The 21,373-nt window shown below is 51.9% G+C and overlaps 2 protein-coding genes across 11 annotated transcripts in view; one reads left to right on the top strand and one right to left on the bottom strand.

Annotated features, from left to right (window-relative positions):
• The first annotated feature begins 927 nt into the window (after positions 1-927).
• On the top strand, positions 928-14,794 carry DLK2 (delta like non-canonical Notch ligand 2). Of its 2 annotated transcripts, none has more exons than XM_039467704.2 (6): positions 928-2,036; positions 8,829-8,959; positions 9,228-9,291; positions 11,200-11,330; positions 13,069-13,213; positions 13,876-14,794. In XM_039467704.2, exons 2-6 carry the CDS (start codon positions 8,884-8,886, stop codon positions 14,609-14,611), a joined length of 1,152 nt encoding a protein of 383 aa, XP_039323638.1. In that variant the 5' UTR covers positions 928-2,036; positions 8,829-8,883; the 3' UTR covers positions 14,612-14,794. The 2 variants fall into 2 exon arrangements, with proteins under 2 accessions (XP_039323638.1, XP_039323636.1); XM_039467702.2 differs by lacking the exon at positions 928-2,036 and adding an exon at positions 7,677-8,333.
• The window catches only part of ABCC10 (ATP binding cassette subfamily C member 10), a 23,418-nt gene continuing 16,761 nt past the window's right edge, over positions 14,717-21,373 (bottom strand). For 6 of the 9 annotated variants that reach the window (XM_074397833.1, XM_074397832.1, XM_074397830.1 and 3 more), the window contains 8 exons: positions 21,153-21,342; positions 19,092-19,435; positions 18,283-18,452; positions 17,637-17,797; positions 17,122-17,375; positions 16,040-16,185; positions 15,862-15,959; positions 15,113-15,654 (listed from right to left, as the gene is read on the bottom strand). In XM_074397833.1, the coding sequence (XP_074253934.1) occupies positions 15,199-15,654; positions 15,862-15,959; positions 16,040-16,185; positions 17,122-17,375; positions 17,637-17,797; positions 18,283-18,452; positions 19,092-19,435; positions 21,153-21,342 (1,819 nt within the window). In that variant the 3' untranslated portion in view covers positions 15,113-15,198. Of the gene's footprint in view, positions 15,655-15,861; positions 15,960-16,039; positions 16,186-17,121; positions 17,376-17,636; positions 17,798-18,282; positions 18,453-19,091; positions 19,436-21,152; positions 21,343-21,373 lie in introns of all 9 variants that reach the window. The other 3 variants (XM_074397835.1, XM_074397834.1, XM_074397836.1) reach the window with 2 other exon arrangements.

Raw genomic sequence — 21,373 nt, 5'->3', positions numbered from 1 at the left:
GGCCCGGGGAAAGACAGGCCTGTGTCTGAACCCTGGATTCATCACTCACTAGCTTTATGACTCTAGGAAATTCACCTAGCCCCTGCTATCTTCTCCTACCCCATCTATAAAACTAAAATAATGAGGCCAGTCACAGTGGCTCACGCCTATAATTCCAGCACTTTGGGAGGCCAAGGCGGGCGGATCACCTGAGGTCAGGAGTTCCAGACCAGGCTGGCCAACATTGCGTGAAAACCTGTCTCTACTAAAAATACAAAAATTAGTCGGGCATGGTGGCACATGCCTGTAATTCCAGCTACTCGGGAGGCTGAGGCAGGAGAATCGCTGGAATCTGGAGATGGAAATTGCAGTAAGCTGAGATTGTGCCACTATACTCCAGCCTGGACAACAGAGTAAGACTCAGTCTCAAACAAATAAACAAACAAATAAACAAAACCACTAGAATAATAATAATGCCTGTCTGGCAAGGTTGTGGTGAAAATTAAATACAAGAGCCTGGTTGTTTATTAATTAAAGTAGTATAAGGGATGGTGTGTTCACTGCTATTTATTTATTTATGTTTGACGAAGTCTTTCTCTGCTGCCCATGCAATAGCATTTTGGGAAGCCAAGGTGGGTGAATCACGAGGTCAGGAGTTCAAGACCAGCCTGGCCAATATGGTGAAACCCCATCCCTACTAAAAATACAAAAATTAGCTGGGTGTGATGATGGGTGCCTGTAGTCCCAGCTACTTGGGAGGCTGAGGCAGGAGAATCACTCGAACCCAGGAGGCGGAGGTTGCAGTGAGCTGAGATCTCACCACTGCACTCCATCCTGGGCAACATAGCAAGACTCCATCTAAAAAAAAAAAAAAAGAACAAGCTAAATTCTAGACTTTATTCAGGCTTTGCCAGTTTTTCCACTATTGATGTTTTTCTGTTTCAGAATCCAGTTTGGGATAATACATCACACTTAGCTGCCTTCCTTAACATTCCTTCCATCAGGATCACCCTGGCTGCTGCATAATAGAAGACCAGTTAAGAAGCCATTGCAGGCCGGGCGCGGTGGCTCACGCCTGTAAGCCCAACACTTTGGGAGGCAGAGATGGGCGGATGACGAGGTCGTGAGTTGGAGACCAGCCTGGCCAACATGGTGAAACCCTGTCTCTACTAAAAAATACAAAAATTAGCTGGGCGTGGTGACACATGCCTGTAATCCCAGCTTCCTGGGAGACTGAGGCAGGAGAATCGCTTGAACCCGGGAGGCAGAGGTTGCAGTGAGCCAAGATCACGACATTGCACTCCAGCCTGGGTGACAGAGCGAGATTCCAACTTGGGGAAAAAAAGAAGAAGCCATTGCAGTAGTCCAGGCAAAAGATAATGGGGTATTGAACTAGGGTGTTAGAAGTCACATTGTGAAAAGTGGTCAGATTCTGGATGAATATTAAGGAAGAGGCAATGGAATTTATAGGATATGGATTGTAGGAGAAAGAAGAGAGTCAAGCGTTACTCCAAGATTTGGGGCTAAATAACTAGACAGATGGAATAGTCATTGATTGGAATGGGTACAGCTGACCAAGGAATACTATTTGGGCTGGAGATCAGGAGTTTGCAGCAGTCAGACAAACGAGTCTGGTACTACCAAATTTATTTTTAATTAATGAATTTGTTTATTTATTTTCATAAGGACAGGGTCTCATTATGTTGCTCAGGCCTGAGTAACATAACTGAGGTCTCAAACTGTTGGGCTCAAGTGATCCTGCCACCTCAGCCTCCCAAAGTGCTCAGCTTATAGGCGTGAGCCACCATACCCAGCCAAACACAGGAGTCTGAATTTCAGGGAGAAAGCTTGGCTGGAAATGCAAATGTGGGAGTCGTTAAACTTATAGCTAGCATTCCAAGAAATTAAGCTGGATGAGATCATAAGAGGAATGAGTGAAAACAGAAAAGACAAGAGGTCCGAGGATGGAGCCCTGAGGCTGAGGAACATGTTGAGAAGAGAAGGAGGAAGCGGAGGAGACCAAGAAGTGGTGGCCATTGCATTACGTGACGAAGCAAGTGAGTGATCCCAGAAACCCAGTGGCAAATGCAGATAACAGAGGCTTTGAGAGGAGGACTAAGAATTAATCACTGGCCGGGCGAGGTAGCTCAGGCCTGTAATCCCAGCACTTTGGGAGGCCGCAGCAGGTGGATCACGAGGTCAAAAGATCCAGACCATCCTGGTCAACATGGTGAAACCCCGTCTCTACTAAAATTACAAAAAATTAGCTGAGCATGGTGGTGCATGCCTGTAATCCCAGCTACTCAGGAGGCTGAGGCAGGAGAATTGCCTGAACCCAGGAGGCAGATGTTGCGGTGAGCCGAGATCGTGCCATGGCACTCCAGCCTGGGTAACAAGAGCGAAACTCCATCTCAAAAAAAAAAAAAGAAAGAATTAATCACTGGATAGATTTGGCAGTGGTGAGGGCAATGGTGATCTTTACAGGAGTGATTCTAGAATGATGGGGTGAGAGTGGATTCAAGAGAGAATGAGAAGAGAGGAAGTGATGAGAGCAAGGAGAATTTTCAGTAAAGAAGAGCAGACAAATGTAGCCAGAAGAGAACAGAGGGTTGAGGGAGGTGATTTACTTTTTTATTTAAGATCTGAGAGAGGTTGATGACAATGATCCCATAGAGGCAGGCAAACTGATCATGCAGAAGAGATGGAGAGGATTGGAGAGCCCTGGAGTTACCCAGGTGAGAGAGAATGTTAACTAGTGCTCAGGTGAAGGAGCTCACCTAGGTAAGAACACAGGCGGTTCACGTACAGTAACAGGAGGGATGATGGAGCACATGGAGACAGATGCAGGTAGGTGGTGGAGGCGTGTGGAAATTCTTTCAGATTGCTTCTATTTTCTCCAGGAAGTTGAGAGCAAGACCATCAACAGAGTGAGCAGAGAGGAGGAGCGGGTGGAGGTCGGAGGAGAGAGGAGAATAAAATAGTTTTCAGGGTGGGTGGAAGAGTGCACAGAACTAAGGAAATCCAAGAGCGCTGGTGATCAATACAAACAGCATTTGAGGGTCATGAATTTAAATAAGAATAGCCAGTTTGGAGGTATGTTTTTTTTTTAGCTGTTTGGGTGAAGGCTGAAGAGGTCACAGCAGTGGATTTTTACCACACGAATATGATGGAAGGAGAGGGGGCAAGGGAGTTAAGCGTGTATGCATTGGACTAATTATAATGATGAGGCATGGAATCAAAGCTGAGGAAGCAGAAGGGTGGATGTGATGGGGATAGAGGATGGTGAAAGGAGGTTGATTCTACCTCCTTTTCATGAAAGACAAGGCTGGGTGAGGTGGCTCATGCCTATAATCCCAGCACTTTGAGAGGCCGAGGCAGGTGGATCACCTGAGATCAGGAGTTCGAGACCAGCCTGGCCAACATGGTGAAATTCTGTCTCTACTAAAAATACAAGAAATTAGCTGGACATGGTGTCACGTGCCTGTAATCCCAACTACTCAGGAGGCTGAGGCAGGAGAATCACTTGAACCCGTGAGATGTAGATTGCAGTGAGCTGAGATCACGCCACTGTACTCTGGCCTGGGCAACACAGTGAGACTCTGTCTCAAAAAAAAGAAAAGAAAAGAAAAGAAAAGAAAGACAAGGCTGACTTATTCATGGTAGGTACAGTGCCTAAGTCCCATAATACTTTTAAGGACCCACAAAATGTTTTTATTTTGAATTTATTTTAAAATCAGAAGGAAAAATGAATACAATAAAAATGTGTATAATAATGAATTCAACCTGGATTATATTAGTCTTTTTTTTTGAGACGGAGTTTCACTCTTGTTACCCAGGCTGGAGTGCAATGGCGCGATCTCGGCTCACCGCAACCTCCGCCTCCTGAGTTCAGGCAATTCTCCTGCCTCAGCCTCCTGAGTAGCTGGGATTACAGGCACGTGCCACCACGCCCAGCTAATTTTTTGTATTTTTAGTAGAGACGGGGTTTCACCATGCTGACCAGGATGGTCTCGATCTCTTGACCTCGTGATCCACCCGCCTCGGCCTCCCAAAGTGCTGGGATTACAGGCTTGAGCCACCGCGCCCGGCCCTATATTAGTCTTTAAACTAATGTAGTTATACAATGTAATATTTACTATTGTGTGAAGGAAGGAGTCCCCTAAGGTGAAATGGCTAGGACCCATGAAGGCCATAATATGGTTTTTGTGAGAGATCCCAGTGGGTTAGTAGACTTGTTTGAGCCAAGGTGCTAGAGGTCATGGGCTGGAAAGCTAGGAGTTGGTAATAGGAAAGTATGATACTTAAAATAGAGATGATGGAGTGTGTGAAGCTATTGGTAGCAAGGTTTAGGGTGGGATCATCTTTCTCATTGGAGGGGAAGAAATCAAGGATATGAGAAGCTGGTTTTATCACATATCTATTGCTATGTTAACAAACCATCTGAAAATTTAGTGGCTTAAAACAATGACCATTTAGCTGCTAATGGCTTGGCAATATGGCCTGGGCTCTGCTGAGCAGTTCTTCTGTTGGTCTTGCCTAGAATCACTCATGGGGCTGCAGTCATCTGGGAGCTTGACTGGGGCCAGGTAATCCAATATAACTGCTCTTCTGATGTTGTTGGGCAGGGAACCTCCACTCTCCTCCATTGGGCTTTTCGTCTTCCAGTAGGAGGCTAGATGGACTTCTTGACCTGATGTTGCAAAGTGGCAAGCTGCAAGTCTCTTGAGACTTAGACTCTAGGAACTCACACAACATTTCTACCCCATTCTATCAGCTAAAAGCAAGTCATAAGGCCAGCCCAGATGCAAGCAAGAGGTTGAGAAATAGATTCCACCTCTTGCTGGGAAAAGCAGCAAAATAATTGCAAAGTGTCTTGTGGAACAGGAGGAAGAAGAGTGGCCATGTTTGCAATCTATCATAGTTATTGGAAGAACTGTTTAGGTCATATTGAATCATTAAGAATCACCAAGAATTTGACAGAAGTGGGAGTGAAGGGATTGACAAGCCAGATGCTAAAATCTTCAAAGCACGAGGAGGCACTAAGTCATATCCTCTAATGCCAACAACTTCAAATGCTTCAGATACCTTTATTGTTTCATGAGTGAATTTCCATACATTTCAGCAGTTAAAAGGAATTTATTTTTCATGACTTCTTTGACTCAGTCACTCATCAGTTCAGACGTGATCCTAAGGAAGGAGTCTAAAACATGGGGGAAAAAAACCTACCCTCATAAAAATGTGTGGCACTGGCCAGGCGTGATGGCTCATACCTGTAATCCCAGCACTTTGGGAGGCTGAGGTGGGCAGATCGCCTGGATCACCTGAGGTTAGGAATTCAAGACCAACCTGGCTAACATGGTGAAAACTTGTTTCTACTGAAAATAAAAAAAAAAATTAGCCAGGTGTATTGGCACACACCTGTAATCACAGCTACTCAGGAGGCTGAGGCAGGAGAATCACTTGAACCTGGGAGGTGGAGGTTGAGGTGAGCTGAGATTGCACCATTGCACTCCATCTTGAGCAACAAGAGCAAAACTCTGTCTCAAACAATAAGTAAATAAATATGTGTGGCACTAATATTTATCTGGGGACTGTATCCTCAGTGCCTCTGGTATCTAATGGTAACATATGAGTACTCAAGATTTTTTGAATGAATTTATAATTAGAAAAAAGTAAGCAACCGAAACAGCCAATAATCAGCCAAATATAGTATATATATTTACTATTAATAGAAGATCACACAGCCATCAAAAATTATGCTTTTGAGAACTATTGATATATGATATGGAGTAAAAAAAAGCAGGATACCACATTGTAGCTACATTATGATGATGCCTGTGTAAAACTATCTGGTTGGAAAAAAGGAATCAAAACAACAATAATAGTGGTTTTCTCAAGCTAGTAGAATTGTGGGTGTTTTTTTTTTTTCTTTTTACTTTATTCTAAAAAAAAAGTTAGGCTGGGCACAGTGATTCATCCCTGTAACCCCAGCACTTTGGGATGCCAAGGCTGGTGGATCACTTGAGGTCACTTCAAGACTAGCCTGGCCAACATGGTGAAACCCCGTCTCTATTAAAAATACAAAAATTAGCTGGGTGGGCTGGGCACAGTACCTGACGCCTGTAATCTCAGCGCTTTGGGAGGCCGAGGTGGGTGGATCACCTGAGGTCAGGAGTTGGAAACCAGTCTGGCCAACATGGTGAAACCCCTGCCTCTACTAAAAATTAAAAAATCAGCCGGCTGAGGTGGTGTGCGCCTGTAATCCCAGCTACTCAGGAGGCTGAGGCAGAATTGCTTGGACCCGGCAGGCGGAGGTTGCAGTGAGCCCAGGTTGTTCCACTACACTCCAGCCTGGGCGACAGAATGAGACTCCAGAAAAGGAAAAGAAGTTATAGATGCTTATTGTAAAACAAACAAAAATTAAAGTGTTAATGCTGAAAAGTATCAATAGGAAAAAAAGAAGAAACACTTCTATAATCCCATCATCCAGAGAAAAGCACTGTCAATGTTGAAGTAGGTTCTGCTTTGTTTCCGGCTTCCCCCCACCCCACTTCACATGTTCTTAGCTTTTTTGAACATCTTTAGACGTCAAAAAAAGTATTTTTAACAGTCACATAGGGTTGATGTACCATAATTTATTTGCCTGTGGTAATTTTTGAATTACAGGTTGTTTGCAATTTTTCACCGAAAAAAAATTTAAACAAAATGAATGGTAGAGCCATGTCATTACTCAAATTCAGAGAGCTCTTCAGGGAAGAGGCCACCACAGTTGAGAGGAGGCCAGCCAGGGAGCTGGGTGGGTGTGAGTGTTATGTCCAATGGAGACTGCAGGGAAAATGAGCCCAAGAGCTCTGTGCCCCTGGGGGTGGCTGTGTGAAGGTGAGAAGCTGCTCTGCATGGACTAGGGACTGCTCCTTCCGATGTTTTGAACTTAGAGGTCAGATCTCAATCTGAAGGACTGGAGATGGGTGCTAGCGTTCCTGACCCCTGACCTCTGCCCTCTTGTCCTGCACAAACTAGAAATTATGTTGTGGGTCCTTTTTTTTTTTTGAGACAGTCTCTCACTGTCCGCCAAGGTGGAGTGCAGTGGCACGATCTCAGCTCACTGCAACCTCTGCGCCTCCCCGGGTTCTCAAGCGATTCTCCTGCGTCAGCCTTCTGAGTAGCTGGGATTACAGGCAGGCGCCACCAGCCTGGCTAATTTCTGTATTTTCAGTAGAGACGGGGTTTCACCATGTTGGCTAGGCTAGTCTCGAACTCTTGGCCTCAGGTGGTCCGCCTGCCTCAGCCTCCCAAAGTGCTGGGATTACAGGCGTGAACCCACCGCGCCTGGCTGGGTCCTTGTCTTGAAACGTGTCTCTGAGCGAGGAGCGGCAAAGAGGCCTGGAGGACAGACTTCCCCCACTGCCCCTACCTTACTCTCTCAATCTGAGCTCCGGGTTTGGGCAATTGAGGATTACCCTGAGGCCAAAGACGAAAGTCATTGGGTACGGGAGAAGGAACTCGGCGGCGGAGGGGGGTTTGAGCGCACATTTACAGAGTCAGGGGCATTCCCAGTCTAAGGAGGATTCTCAGAGGCGGTCACAAAAAGGAATCGGGTGGAAGAGCTGAGACTTGAGTGAGGGAAGGGTGGTGGGGGTAGGGCGGGGGTGGGCGTTGGGTGGATCGGGTTGATATTTGTAGAAAGATAGGTTGATCCTGAAAGGCTGGGGACTGCGATGGAGGGAGGAGGAAGCGGAGGGCTAGGAGGAGCGGAGGAGCACACAGATGAAGAGAGTGATAAAGGCTTTACAAGCGGGGAGGCGTGGGCTGGTGACAGGCGGAGGGCGGGGAGCGAGTGCCTGCGTGTACAGCGATCTATATGAGAAGCGTGAGGGGCCGCGGGCAGGCGAGGGCAGGGCTGGGGCGTGGGCCGCGGACCGCGGGGCGGGAAAGTGGGCATGGGAGATGGGAGAATAACGGGGTGGCGCGCCTCTGGCTTCTTAGTTTGCTCCCATTGAGACTCTTAAGATTTTCTTCTCTCGTGGAAGGAAGCTGGGTTGGGGCGTTGGGTGGCCGCGGAAGGCCGGGGCCCCGGGGCGCGCCGGGTGCTAGGTGTGCGCCGTGCGTCGCGGGGGGGTGGGGGCGGGCTCCGCCCCTGGCAGGGGGCCTGAACGCGTGCGAGGAGCCGCCGCCGCCGCTCGGGGTCGCCTGGAGCCCCAGATTCCCGAGCGCTCGGCTCGCATGGCAGCCGCTTCGGCGCCCGGCCCCGCGGCCAGCTAGGGGCGGCCCAGCGCTCCCGCCCGGCCCCTCGGCAGCGACCGTCGGATCCGGCCTCGCTCTGCGCCCCGGGGCGCGCCGCCTCCCCGCCGGAGGTGAGGACTGCGGGGACAGGGCGCGCAGGGCTACGGGCGCGGCGGGGATTCCAGGCCCCGCGCCGCCGCCGAGCCCAGCGCGGCGGACATAGGAAGGGGACGTGGGAGCGAGTGGTGGGGGGGCTGTCGGAGCTGTGGGGCGGAGACTGCTCGCTGCTGGGAACCGTCCCTCTCTCCGGCCCCCGCGTCCCCTCCGTGCTCGAGGCCGCCTCTCTGCGCTGTCCCCATCCCGCGGACCCCTCCGTCCTGACTGTGATCCCAGCCCCAGCTGTTCCCGCGCCTGGCCTCGTTCCGCGCTGCCCACCTTTCGCCTCCTTCTTGCAGACCCCGCTCCAGGGTTCCCGTCTTTGCTCTCCTCGCCTGCTCAACCCTTCCCCGCCCCAGCACTCCCGCTGTCCCGGCACCCCTCTCCCTCGTCGGCTCCTGTCAGTTGGAACCCGTATCCGTGCCGCTATCCCCGCATCCGGCCGCCTCCCAACCGGTGCCGTCCCACAGGTGTCCACGCGTCCGGCCGTCCATCCGTCTGTCCCTCCTGGGGCCGGCGCTGACCATGCCCAGCGGCTGCCGCTGCCTGCATCTCGTGTGCCTGTTGTGCATTCTGGGGGCTCCGCGTCAGCCTGTCCGAGGTGAGCGCACCCGCGGGCACCAGTCGCAGCCCTGTCCAGCGGTCCTCGCTTGCACGTTGACCTCTGCCGGCCGGAGACTGCACTGCAGCCGCTCTGACCCGTGGGGCAAGCAAAACCGAGGTTGCCTCTTTGGAATGGGATGGGTTTCTGTGTTGTCCTGCCCTTGGGCTGAGTCCACTCAGTTACCCGAACCCCAATCCTCTTCTGAGTCCCCCATCCCAGGTAGCTGTGTCCTAAGACTCACCGCTCCCACATCAATCTCTTGCAGCCGATGACTGCAGCTCCCACTGTGACCTGGCCCATGGCTGCTGTGCACCTGACGGCTCCTGCAGGTACCTGTCCTAACCTCGTGCCCCAAACACTTTGGTTCCCATTTTCCAGCCCTTCACATGCACAACAGAGTGTCTAGGGGCTTCAGACTCTACTCTTCATGCCTCATCACTCCTATGGCCGACTGGCCAGCCCGCCTTTCCCCTTTACCTCACCTCTGTTGCTTCTTCTAGTTTTTATCTCCCCACTTCTTTCATCTCCCAAGTCTGACTCAGGGATTCTCTCTGAACCATTGCTCCTCAAGATACAGGGAAAGAGACCTAAAGCTTGAGAGAGTTTGGGGATTGGGTGCCATGAGGAAATGGGGAGATAAAGGAGAGAGAGAAAGAGAAACAGTTTAGCCTGGAAAAGAAACGCTGCAGGGAGGGTTGCTGAAGAGAAACATTTATAATGAAAGAGGATCTTTCTTGAGTTTGAGTAGTTGGTTCACTTAGGTGGAGGGTGGAGATTGGGCAAATTCTGTAGCAGGAGGAAAGTGGACATAAAAAAATGAGCTGATAGGACAGGTAGTTCAACTGGCTGGGGATCTTTAAGACTTTTCATCCCTGGAGGGCTTTTAAAATATGAGTCGAGTGTTTGCTCTAGAATCAGGGTGGGAGGATAGTTCTGATGACCCTTTTTATTTTTGAGATGGAGTCTCAACTCTGTTGCCCAGGCTGGAGTGCAGTGGTGTGATCTCAGCTCACTGCAGCTCTGCCTCTTGGGTTCAAGTGGTTCTCCTGTCTCAGCCTCTTCAACAACAGATTACAGATGCACACCACCATGCCTGGGTAATGTTTTTTTTCTTTTTTTTTTTTTTTTTGAGACAGAGTTTCACTCTTGTTACCCAGGCTGGAGTGCAATGGCGCGATCTCAGCTCACTGCAACCTCCGCCTCCTGGGTTCAGGCAATTCTCCTGCCTCAGCCTCCTGAGTAGCTGGGATTACAGGCACGCACTACCATGCCCAGCTAATTTTTTGTATTTTTAGTAGAGACTGGGCTTCACCATGTTGACCAGGATGGTCTCGATCTCTTGACCTCGTGATCCACCCGCCTTGGCCTCCCAAAGTGCTGGGATTACAGGCTTGAGCCACCGCGCCCGGCCATGTTTTGTATTTTTAGTGGAGACGAGGTTTCACCCAGTTGGCCAAGCTGGTCTTGAACTCCTGACCTCAAGTGATCCACCAGCCTCAGCCTCCCAAACTGCTGGGATTACAGGTGTGAGCCACTACACCTGGTGCTGATGACCTTTCAAGGTCATTCTTCTTTAAATGTTTGTGAGCACAGCCGGGTGCGGTGGCTCAAGCCTGTAATCCCAGCACTTTGGGAGGCCGAGGCGGGTGGATCATGAGGTCAAGAGATCGAGACCATCCTGGTCAACATGGTGAAGCCCCATCTCTACTAAAAATACAAAAAATTAGCTGGGCATGGTGGCACGTGCCTGTAATCCCAGCTACTCAGGAGGCTGCGGCAGGAGAATTGCTTGAACCCAGGAGGCGGAGGTTGCGGTGAGCCGAGATCGTGCCATTGCACTCCAGCCTGGGTAACAAGAGCGAAACTCCGTCTCAAAAAAAAAAAAAAAAAAAAAATGTGAGCACCTCAGACATGCCAGGAGGGGTAATGGAGGCATCTAAAAACATCTTATTTCTTCCCCTACTCAACCCTGCAAGGTGTATCCCCAACTTACAGACGAGAAAACTGATGCTTAGGTTAGACAAAGTACAGAACCAGGGTTTGAGTGCTGATGTCTGATGGTCTGATTCCATATATGTGTCCTATGACCCTGCACAGCCCTACACCTACATGGGACAGGTCTGCTTTCCCTTAGGGGCTGTCATGTGTCCTCTTGGTTTCTAGAAGCTCTGGTTCTGTCTCCTCCATTTCTTAACTTCCATGACCCAGAGCCCTGACCCTGTGCTTCTCCCTGTCAGGTGCGACCCGGGCTGGGAGGGGCTGCACTGTGAGCGCTGTGTGAGGATGCCTGGCTGCCAGCATGGTACCTGCCACCAGCCATGGCAGTGCATCTGCCTCAGTGGCTGGGCGGGCAAGTTCTGTGACAAAGGTAGGGGAAGGACGGGTAACTGTTGGTTGGGAACCCTATGCTCTTAGGGAAACATCCATCAGTGTTTATTGAATGCCTATTGTGTCCTTGTCAAACCTTCAAATACATGACATTTTATAATTTTTTTTTTATTTTTTATTTTTTTATTTTTATTTTTTTTTTATATTTTCTTTTTTTTTTTTCTTTTTTTTTTATTTGAGACGGAGTTTCGCTCTTGCTGCCCAGGCTGGAGTGCAATGGCGCGATCTCGGCTCACCGTAACCTCCGCCTCCTGGGTTCAGGCAATTCTCCTGCCTCAGCCTCCTGAGTAGCTGGGATTACAGGCACACGCCACCATGCCCAGCTAATTTTTAGTATTTTTAGTAGAGACGGGGTTTCACCATGTTGACCAGGATGGTTTCGATCTCTTGACCTCGTGATCCACCCGCCTCGGCCTCCCAAAGTGCTGGGATTACAGGCTTGAGCCACCGCGCCCAGCGACATTTTATAATTTTTTATCTTATACTTTTTATATGTTGTCTGAATTGATCCTCAACATAACCCCACAGGATAGGAAACACAGCTGCTGAAAATTGTACTCATTTTTGAAACTAAGGCCCACAGAAGAGCTATAACCTGCTCAAAGTCAGTTTTTTGTTTTTTGTTTTTTTGAGACGGAGTTTCGCTCTTGTTACCCAGGCTGGAGTGCAATGGTGTGATCTCGGCTCACCGCAACCTCCGCCTTCTGGGTTCAGGCAATTCTCCTGCCTCAGTCTCCTGAGTAGCTGGGATTACAGGCACGCGCCACCATGCCCAGCTAATGTTTTTTTGTATTTTTAGTAGCAACGGGGTTTCACCATGTTGACCGGGATGGTCTCGATCTCTTGACCTTGTGATCCACCCGCCTCGGCCTCCCAAAGTGCTGGGATTACAGGCGTGAGCCACCGCACCCGGCCTTAGTTTTTTGTTTTTGAGATGAACTCTCAATCTGTCACCCAGGCTGGAGTGCAGTGGTATAATCTCAGCTCACTGCAACCTTTGCCTCCTGGGTTCAAGTGATTCTCCTGCCTCAGCCTCCCGAGTAGCTGGGATTACAGGTGCCCACCACCACACTCGGCTAATTTTTTTTTTTTTTGAGACTGAGTCTCACTCTATTGCCCAGGCTGGAGTGCAGTAGTGTGATCTGGGCTCACTGCAACCTCTGCCTCCTTGGTTTAAGCAATTCTCCTGCCTCAGCCTCCCAAGTAGCTGGGATTACAGGTGCCTGCCACCATGCCTGGCTAATTTTTTGTATTTTTAGTAGAGATGGGATTTCACCATGTTAGCAAAGCTGTTCTCCATATCCTGACTTCAAGTGATCCACCTGCCTTAGCCTCCCAAAGTGCTGGAATTACAGGTGTGAGCCACTTCACTGGCCTAATTTTTCTATTTTTAGTAGAGATGGGTTTTTGTCATGTTGGCCAGGCTGGTCTCGAACTCCTGACCTCAAATCGTTCCCCCACCTCGGCTTCCCAAAGTGCTGGGATTACAGGCAAGAGGCACCATACCCAGCCCAAAGTCAGTTTCAGACAGACTGAAGGCAAGTGCCAGGAGCCCCCTGACTCCAAATTCAGTGTTGTCTCCCCAGTACACACCAGCCTGGGCTGGGTTTGTAGTATAGCCACACCCATAGAGCCTGGGGCCTGGAAGGCATGGACAAGTCTGGTCTGGGGACCAGATGTGAGGGGCTATCCCAGAGCCTTTCCTGTCCCTTCTCCAGATGAACATATCTGTACCACGCAGTCTCCCTGCCAGAATGGAGGCCAGTGCATGTATGACGGGGGCGGTGAGTACCATTGTGTGTGCCTACCAGGCTTCCATGGGCATGACTGCGAGCGCAAGACTGGACCCTGTGAACAGGCAGGGTGAGTGCTGGGCCCTTGGGGCCAGTGGAAAGTTAGACCAGAACCTGGTGATGAGATGAGGAAAGGGCAGGAATGTTAGGATGGGAGACTGAGGGTCAGACTCGCACAGGAGCACTCAGACAAAACCCCTGCATGCCAGTGTTCCTAGTTCAGGGTTTCTCAACTTTTTTTGTACCTTCTGAGCCATTTCTTCAACAACCTATAGGAGCTAGAGCAGTAACAAATGTGTGACTGCTCTGACTGAGAAGGGTGGGTGTGGGGGGGGGTGGAGGGGCCTGGGTCTCCCCTTATCCTCCCCTGAATGCTGGCTTGCACCCTTCGGTGTCACCATAGGGATGAGGAAACAGGCTGCAGGGCTGGACTTGTCCTCATTTCTGCATCAGGCCCAGGAGCCTGCGAGGATAATAATAGCACACTTATCCTGAGCCTTGCCTTCCGGCTGGGCCCTGTACTAACTGCTTAACATTGATTATTCCATTTAACCCTCACAGATAGGGAAGCTGGGCACTATTTTTATTGTCACTTTTAAAATGAGGTATTTGAGGCTTGGAGAGGGTAGCCCAAGGTGACATGGCAGGCAGTGGTCAGGATACTGACCTGGGCTACCCTGCAAGTGTCGTGTCGGTAAGTTGGTATCATGTCCTCTCCCACCCTCACCCCAGCTCCCCATGCCGCAATGGCGGGCAGTGCCAGGACGACCAGGGCTTTGCCCTCAACTTCACGTGCCGCTGCTTGGTGGGCTTTGTGGGTGCCCGCTGTGAGGTGAACGTGGATGACTGCCTGATGCGGCCTTGTGCTAACGGTGCCACCTGCCTTGACGGCATAAACCGCTTCTCCTGCCTCTGTCCTGAGGGCTTTGCTGGACGCTTCTGCACCATCAACCTGGATGACTGTGCTAGCCGCCCATGCCAGAGAGGGGCCCGGTGTCGGGACCGTGTCAATGACTTCGACTGTCTCTGCCCTAGTGGCTATGGTGGCAAGACTTGTGAGCTTGTCTTACCCGTCCCAGATCCCCCCACCACAATGGACACCCTTCTAGGGCCCACCTCAGCTGTGGTGGTACCTGCCACGGGGCCAGCCCCCCATAGCGCAGGGGCTGGTCTGCTGCGGATCTCAGTGAAAGAGGTGGTGCGGAGGCAAGAGGCTGGGCTAGGTGAGCCTGGCCTGGTGGCCCTGGTGGTGTTTGGGGCCCTCACTGCTGCCCTGGTTCTGGCTACTGTGTCACTGACCCTGAGGGCGTGGCGTCGGGGTGTCTGCCCCCCCGGACCTTGTTGCTACCCTGCCCCACACTATGCTCCAGCATGCCAGGACCAGGAGTGTCAGGTTAGCATGCTGCCGGCAGGGCTCCCCCTTCCACCTGACTTGCCCCCTGAGCCTGGAAAGACCACAGCACTGTGATGAAGGTGGCGGCTTTCCAGCCCCCTTCCTCTTCCATCCCTCAGACTGGAGTGGTCCTTTCTCACCACCCTTCAACTTGGGTACACACACTGAGGAGACCTCAGCCTCACACCAGAAATATTATTTTTTTAATACACAGAATGTAAGATGGAATTTTATCAAATAAAACTATGAAAATGCAAATGGGCTCCTATACCAGAAAAACCCACCTGGTGTTCCAGCTGAAAGAGGGCCGGAGCAGAGGCCTGGTTCTGAGGAAGCTCGGGATGCTGCCCACCAAGGAGTGGTTTCCAAAGAGTACCCCAGGGTGCCCTTTTCCCCTCTGGGGAAGTGTGGAGAGGTACAGCCTCAGAGGAGAATGTAAACAAGTAGCCAGCACCTCTGTACGGGCCCGGCCTGGATCAGAGAGAGGGGAGAACCCTGCAGGGTGTGGGATGGGGCTCAGGGCCCTCCGAGCGAGGAGGGGACTCCCTGCTGGCTGCTCTGCAGCAGCTGCTGGAACAATGAGTGGGGCTGGTTGAGCAGGGCAGCTGGGGAGTCCAGCTCCACTACTCTCCCCGCTTGCAGCACCAGCACCCGGTCTGAGTTCAGGATTGTGTTGAGCCTGTGGGGGGAAGATGGGCAGTGTGGGGGATGAGGGACAGTGCCCTAAGTGAGAAAGCTGACGTGCTTTCCCTCCTCTCCCCTTGGGACACCACAGGTCTGTCCCCACAGGCTTTATCCCCTGGATCGGTGCTGGAGAAGAGATTGCAGAGTCCCTCAGATAATGTGCTATAAAGGGCCCTGAGCAGTACCTGGAGGAGGAGGTGCTGTCTTCTGGGGGACAGGATCTCTAGGGCCCTGACCCCTGGGGTCCCTGAAAGTAATGGAGGTTCTGGGTGCATGCTACCACAGTCCCTGATTAGACTGTCACTCTGGGTGTTTGCACACCTGTGGGCAATGGTCAGCACTGTCTTGTTGGCAAAGCGTTTGTAGATGGTCTGTTGGAGCAGCTGGTCTGTCTTCTGGTCCACGCTTGCTGTGGCCTCATCAATACACAGGATCTGGAATATGGGAATGGGGTAGGGGACAAGGAAGGAGAGGCTGTAGGGTGAGCTGGGTCTGGCCCAAGCAACAGCTCCCCACTTCTAGCTCTAAAAGGAAAATGAAGTTGGTCACCTAAAACATCTTCCCACTCTACCTCCTCACCCTGACACTCCCCCTGCCACCTCCTTCCTAGCCCTCTCTAATGTCTCCTCCTCTCACCTTACCTTGGCATCTGTGAGGAGAGCCCTGGCCAGACACAACAGCTGCCTCTGCCCAAGGGATAAGCTCCGGCCCCCCTCGCCCAGCTCACCATCCAGACCACCTGCAAGGAGAGCATCTTCACTGCAGGGTCCAGGCCTTCCCTGCTCCCTTCTTGCTCTAGGGTCGGGGTCCAGCACTCACCCATGGATGTAATCACCTCATTCAGGTGGCACTGCTCCAGGGCCTGCCACAAGGCCCTGTCCTTATGTAGGCCTCGGGGGTCCAGGTTTTCCCGAACAGTCCCACTGAACAAGAAGGGCTCCTGGGGGATGATAGCCAGCTGGGATCTGGGGGTCAGTGACATGGAGTCTAGCGGTTAGAGATGTAGCCACTTCTGCTCCCAGCTCAGTTTTTGACTACAGGGCTAGCACCTCCACAAAAGCCTGGAGATGAGACCTGAACATAACCCCAGCTCTGCTCCCCACCCCATCCCCACCAAATGATCTGTCAGCTGGGTACCCAGAATTACCAGTGCTATGAGCAATACCAAAGAAACCAAAGGCTGGACTCTGTTCTGAAGGAGCCTACATTTCATGGAGGTGCACAAACACAAACCAGAGAAAACAAATGGGCTAAACTGCAGCACTGACTCCAAGGGCAGCAGTGGCTACACGGGCACGACCAGAGTGACTGAAAGGGCAGGTGACACTTCAAGGTTGGAGTGGGCCTAGAATTGGGTCCTGAAGACATGGTGGAGGTATAAGGTGGGGCCACCACAGCTTAGAAGAGAAGGCAGAAGAGGCAGGCCTATGGCTTTAGGATACAGCTTCCCTACCTTTTCCATGGCGGGGAACTCAGAGAAAACGATACTAGGTTGACCTGGGGGTAGGGAAGGAGCGCATACCCTCCAGTGAGGCCACCTGAAGCCAAGGGTAACTGGCTCAGGTCTCAAGCTGTCTGAAGCATTGCCTGCTGAGCCTCAGGGCTCGGGATCAGTATCTTGGGACACAAGAGTAGAGGGTATATGCTGTGAAGTATAAGAAAGATGAAGCTGGAAAGGTGGCCTGAGTCAGGGCAAGGAAGACATTGCGATCACCAGCCATGAATCTGGACCTGGGCACTGGGATTTTGCTGTCGTTGCCTGCTCATCCTGTCCTCCGTTTCAGCCCCCTGAACAGCCCTGGCTGCCCTGAGTTTACATAAAGCCTTCCTAGTTGTGCCCTCCTCTAAGTACCCGTAGTTCTGGTTCCCCTGTCCCCCTCCCAAGTCCACCTCTCCCAGACCTGAGCTGGGCCAGCTCCAGCTGGCTGGTGTCCACGCCATCCAGCAGCACTCGCCCTGAACTGGGCTCTAGCAGCCGGAAGAGCACCAACAACAGGGAAGACTTGCCGGAGCCCGTGCGGCCCACGATGCCCAACTTCTCTCCAGGCTGCACGCGGAAGGTCACTCCATCCAGGGCATTTGGCAGCCCTGGCCGGTACACCAACACCACGTCCTGGAACTCCACACTCCCCTCGGTCAGCCAGCCGGTGCCCAACTGATGGGGTCCATAAGTGGGAGATAGAGGGAGAGCGGGACATGGGTGAGATGAGGAGTGATGGTGACGAGGGGTGAAATAGACAGTGCGAGAGGAAAGGAGAATGAGGAAAGATGGGGAAGAAGGGACATAGTGAAGAATTGTCATCATGCAGAAAGGTTACGGGAGCTGAGATGAGTGAGCAAAAATAAAATGACTTGGGGGGAAACTGGGGTCTGCAGAGTTCCAGAGCTTTGGCCTGGGGTGGGGGTACAGGCCCACCTGCAGCGTCTGGCCCTGGGGTTCCTGGGGCAGGTCACAGGAGTACTCTTCCAGACGCTCGACGCTCACCAGCATGGCCTCTGTCTGTGTGAAGCTGCTCACCAGGCCCGAGAGCAGGCCCGTCAGGGACAGGGCGTAAGACAGCGACAGGCCCACCAGCCCTGCAGGAGAGGAGTATCAGCTGCTGGGAAAGCTTGGACACTGGGATGTGTGTGGGTGATTCCCCAAGCTGTGGACTGCGGGCATTTAAAGGAAGCACAGAGAAGCAGGAGGGTGACAGGACCTAGCCAGGGGAACAGAAGGCTCGATGCAGGGCAGGGGGTGGGGCTGGAGAAGCTGGGAGGGATGGCAGGTGGGAGACTGAGATAGGCTGGGGCAGTGTGGTGGGGACAGGGTGGGGGCAGGAAAGGGACTAAGACCAGCAGGTTGGAAGACTCATTTTAGTCCCTGAGCCACCACCACCGGGGCATCACTCCTTGGGACTGTCTCCTCAACTCAAACTGGGGGTGATGATGATAAGCATGATACACCCTCACAGGGAACCCTGGGTGGGAGGTGAGAATGTTGGGGGACAGTGCAGGGGGAGATCTGGGAGGAGGTGGACTAAGTTGCAGCTGAGGTAGGGTTGAAGGGTCTTGGGTGGCACCTGGGTTGGCGAGGCCCTGCTGGTGTTGCACCAGGGCAATGCCTGCGATGGCGCTGACCACTGCCGCCCCCATGAGCTGTAGCCGAATGTCCAGCCACTGCATTGTGGCACTGGTGGCAAACTGGCACCTCTGGTTTAGCTCAAGGAGTCGTTGGTTCTCCTCCTCAAACCTGGGAAGGTCAGAGGGATGCAAGGCTACTCCACTGTTGCCCTTAGCCACCCGGGCTCCTTCCCTATCCAGCAGCTTCTTCTCGGGAGCTGATCTATACACTCACATGCCTCCCTCAAGGCTGCAGATGCCAGCATGCTCTTTCTTTTTTTTTTTTTTTTTTTTTTTTTTTTTTTTGAGACAGAGTTTCGCTCCTTACCCAGGCTGGAGTGCAATGGCGCGATCTCGGCTCACCGCAACCTCCGCCTCCTGGGTTCAGGTAATTCTCCTGCCTCAGCCTCCTGAGTAGCTGGGATTACAGGCACACGCCACCATGCCCAGCTGATTTTTTGTATTTTTAGTAGAGACGGGGTTTCACCATGTCGACCAGGATGGTCTCGAACTCTCGACCTCGTGATCCACCCGCCTTGGCCTCCCAAAGTGCTGGGATTACAGGCTTGAGCCACCGCGCCCGGCAGCATGCTCTTTCAAAGTGGGCGTCTGCTCTGCCTCCCTATCTCCCTCTTCTGTTGCTTTCCTCCTTCCCCATCCTTGTTCCCAGGTGGCCTGAATCAACCCTATGCTGCATATTCTTCTTCTCGGGGGTCTCTCTTTTCCCCTCCTTCCAACACCTCATCCCCCTGGGCTCTGGTTCACACACCTGTAGGTGGCCCCTGCAGCCCGGAGCACAGGGAGGCCAGCCAAGGTATCCGCCAGGTGGGTATAGAGTGGAGACAGGGTGAGGCTGCCCAGGCGCCGCAGCTCCCGTGAGGAGGCCCTGTAGCGGCGCTGCACCTGATAGTAGATGATGCTCAAAGGTGGCAGCAGCAGCAGCAGCCAGGGCAGGCCAGAGCCCAGCACAGCCAGGAGCCCCAGCAGGCCTGCTGCATTGGCCAGGAAGATGTTGAGGATGAAGGGCAGGCTGTCATCCGCACAGGCCACGTCGGAGGAGAAGCGGTTTAGGATCCGGCCCGTGGGCGTGGCATTGAAGAAAGTCACTGGTGCCTGGGAGAAGGACACTGGTTGGGCCAGAACAGAGTCTGGCACAAAAGGGGTTGGCAGGCAGCCCTGGGGGAAGTGGGGTGGAAAGGAAAGCCCAAGATAGAGAATAGGGAAGGAGTGAAGTATCTCCAGAATTTGGGGGCAGAGAGGAGATTGGCAGACCTTGAGGAAGACTATCCCAGAACAGGAAAGACTCTCCCAACCCTCTGGCCAGCGGCAATCCTAGGAGCCTCTGCTGGCCATTCCTCTCCCTCTGGGCGAGACATGCCTATGACCCTTTTCAAGGGCAGGGATCTAGACTCTGTCTAGAAGATAAGGACTTCTGGCCAGTGAGTGAGATTAAGTTAGATGTCCGTTAGAACAGTGGGCAGCTGCTCCCTGAGAGGCAGTGGAAAGACCCACGCAGTGCTGGGTTTGTTTACTGGCTCTCCACAGAACTAGCCTTGGCCAGGTCACTTCAACTTTCAGCATCTCAGTTTCTTCAACTGTAAAAGGCGAATAACAGAACCTACTTCACAGGGTTATTGAGAGGCCCTGCTAAGAAAGTGGACACAAAAGGGGCTTTGTAATAACAATGTTAATAATTGCTAAGTGAGCACTTAGTGCGTGGCAGGTACTACCCTAACCCCTTTCCATGTGCTAATTAATTAGGTCCTCAGAAGAAGTATACCGGGTAAGCAACAGACGAGAGATATACGGAGCAGCAGGGATGGATCTGAGAAACAGCCCTAAATAAAAATGGTAAGAAATGGAATGTGAGGCTGGGCGCGGTGGCTCAAGCCTGTAATCTCAGCACTTTGGGAGGCCGAGGCAGGTGGATCACGAGGTCAAGAGATCGAGACCATCCTGGTCAACATGGTGAAACCCTGTCTCTACTAAAAATACAAAATATTAGCTGGGCATGGTGGTGTGTGCCTGTAATTCCAGCTACTCAGAAGGCTGAGGCAGGAGAATTGCCTGAACCCGGGAGGTGAAGGTTGCGGTGAGCTGAGATCGCGCCATTGCACTTCAGCCTGGGTAACCAGAGCGAAACTCCGTCTCAAAAAAAAAAAAGAATGTAAGATCTAACACAAGATCATTTGCATAAATTAAAAACACATGCATACCAAACAGACATTTTGTAAAAAGACAAACAAAAAGATACATATGAAACTCATTTCAGAATGGCTGCTTAAGGAGCCAGAGGAAATAGAAACAGGGCATACAGATAAAGGGGATGGATAAAGAAGTAAAACAGGCCAGGCGCGGTGGCTCACACCTGTAATCCTAGCACTTTGGGAGGCCAAGGGGGTGGATCACCTGAGGTCAGGAGTTCAAGACCAGCCTGGCCATGATGGTGAAACCTCATCGTTAAAAAATAAAAATAAATAAAAATAAAAATAAAGAAGTAAAACAGAAAGGGGGCCTTGTGTGAAGTCAGGGGTCAATCCTCTGCACCTCAAAGTCCAAAATGGAAGTAATTCTCAGGTAGATTATATTATTTGCCTCATTATACACATGAGAAAACTATAGCAGTAAGTAACTGGGTTTGAACCCAGGCATCCACTCTGCCCTGCAGCCTCTCCAGGTCTCAGAGATTGTCACATGCCAAACCCACCTGTAAGGATGGGATGTAGGACTGGGGATGTCGGATAGGGCCCAGTGGAGCCTGAGTATTGGGAGGACACTCCACAGGGCTAGGAGACTGCACTCCCCTACCCCCAAACTCCCAGCTCCTCACCATAAGGACTTGATGCAGCAGGCGGCGATGCAGGGTGGCAGCTGCTTGGAGGGTGCCTGCAGCAAAGAGCACTGCCCGGAGGAGGGTGCAGAGGGAGTTGACACCAGCAATGGTCGCATATATGGTGAGGTAGAAACGGAGGTCTGAGGAGCCATTGAGGGCAGCTTTTGGCAGTGGGAACACTGGGGTGCTGGGTGGTGGGGAGGGGGCCGTGGGTAACC

Source organism: Saimiri boliviensis, chromosome 4, assembly GCF_048565385.1.
Source record: "Saimiri boliviensis isolate mSaiBol1 chromosome 4, mSaiBol1.pri, whole genome shotgun sequence".
NCBI classification, from domain to species: Eukaryota; Metazoa; Chordata; class Mammalia; order Primates; family Cebidae; genus Saimiri; species Saimiri boliviensis.
This window is presented reverse-complemented; position numbering and strand designations above follow the sequence as displayed.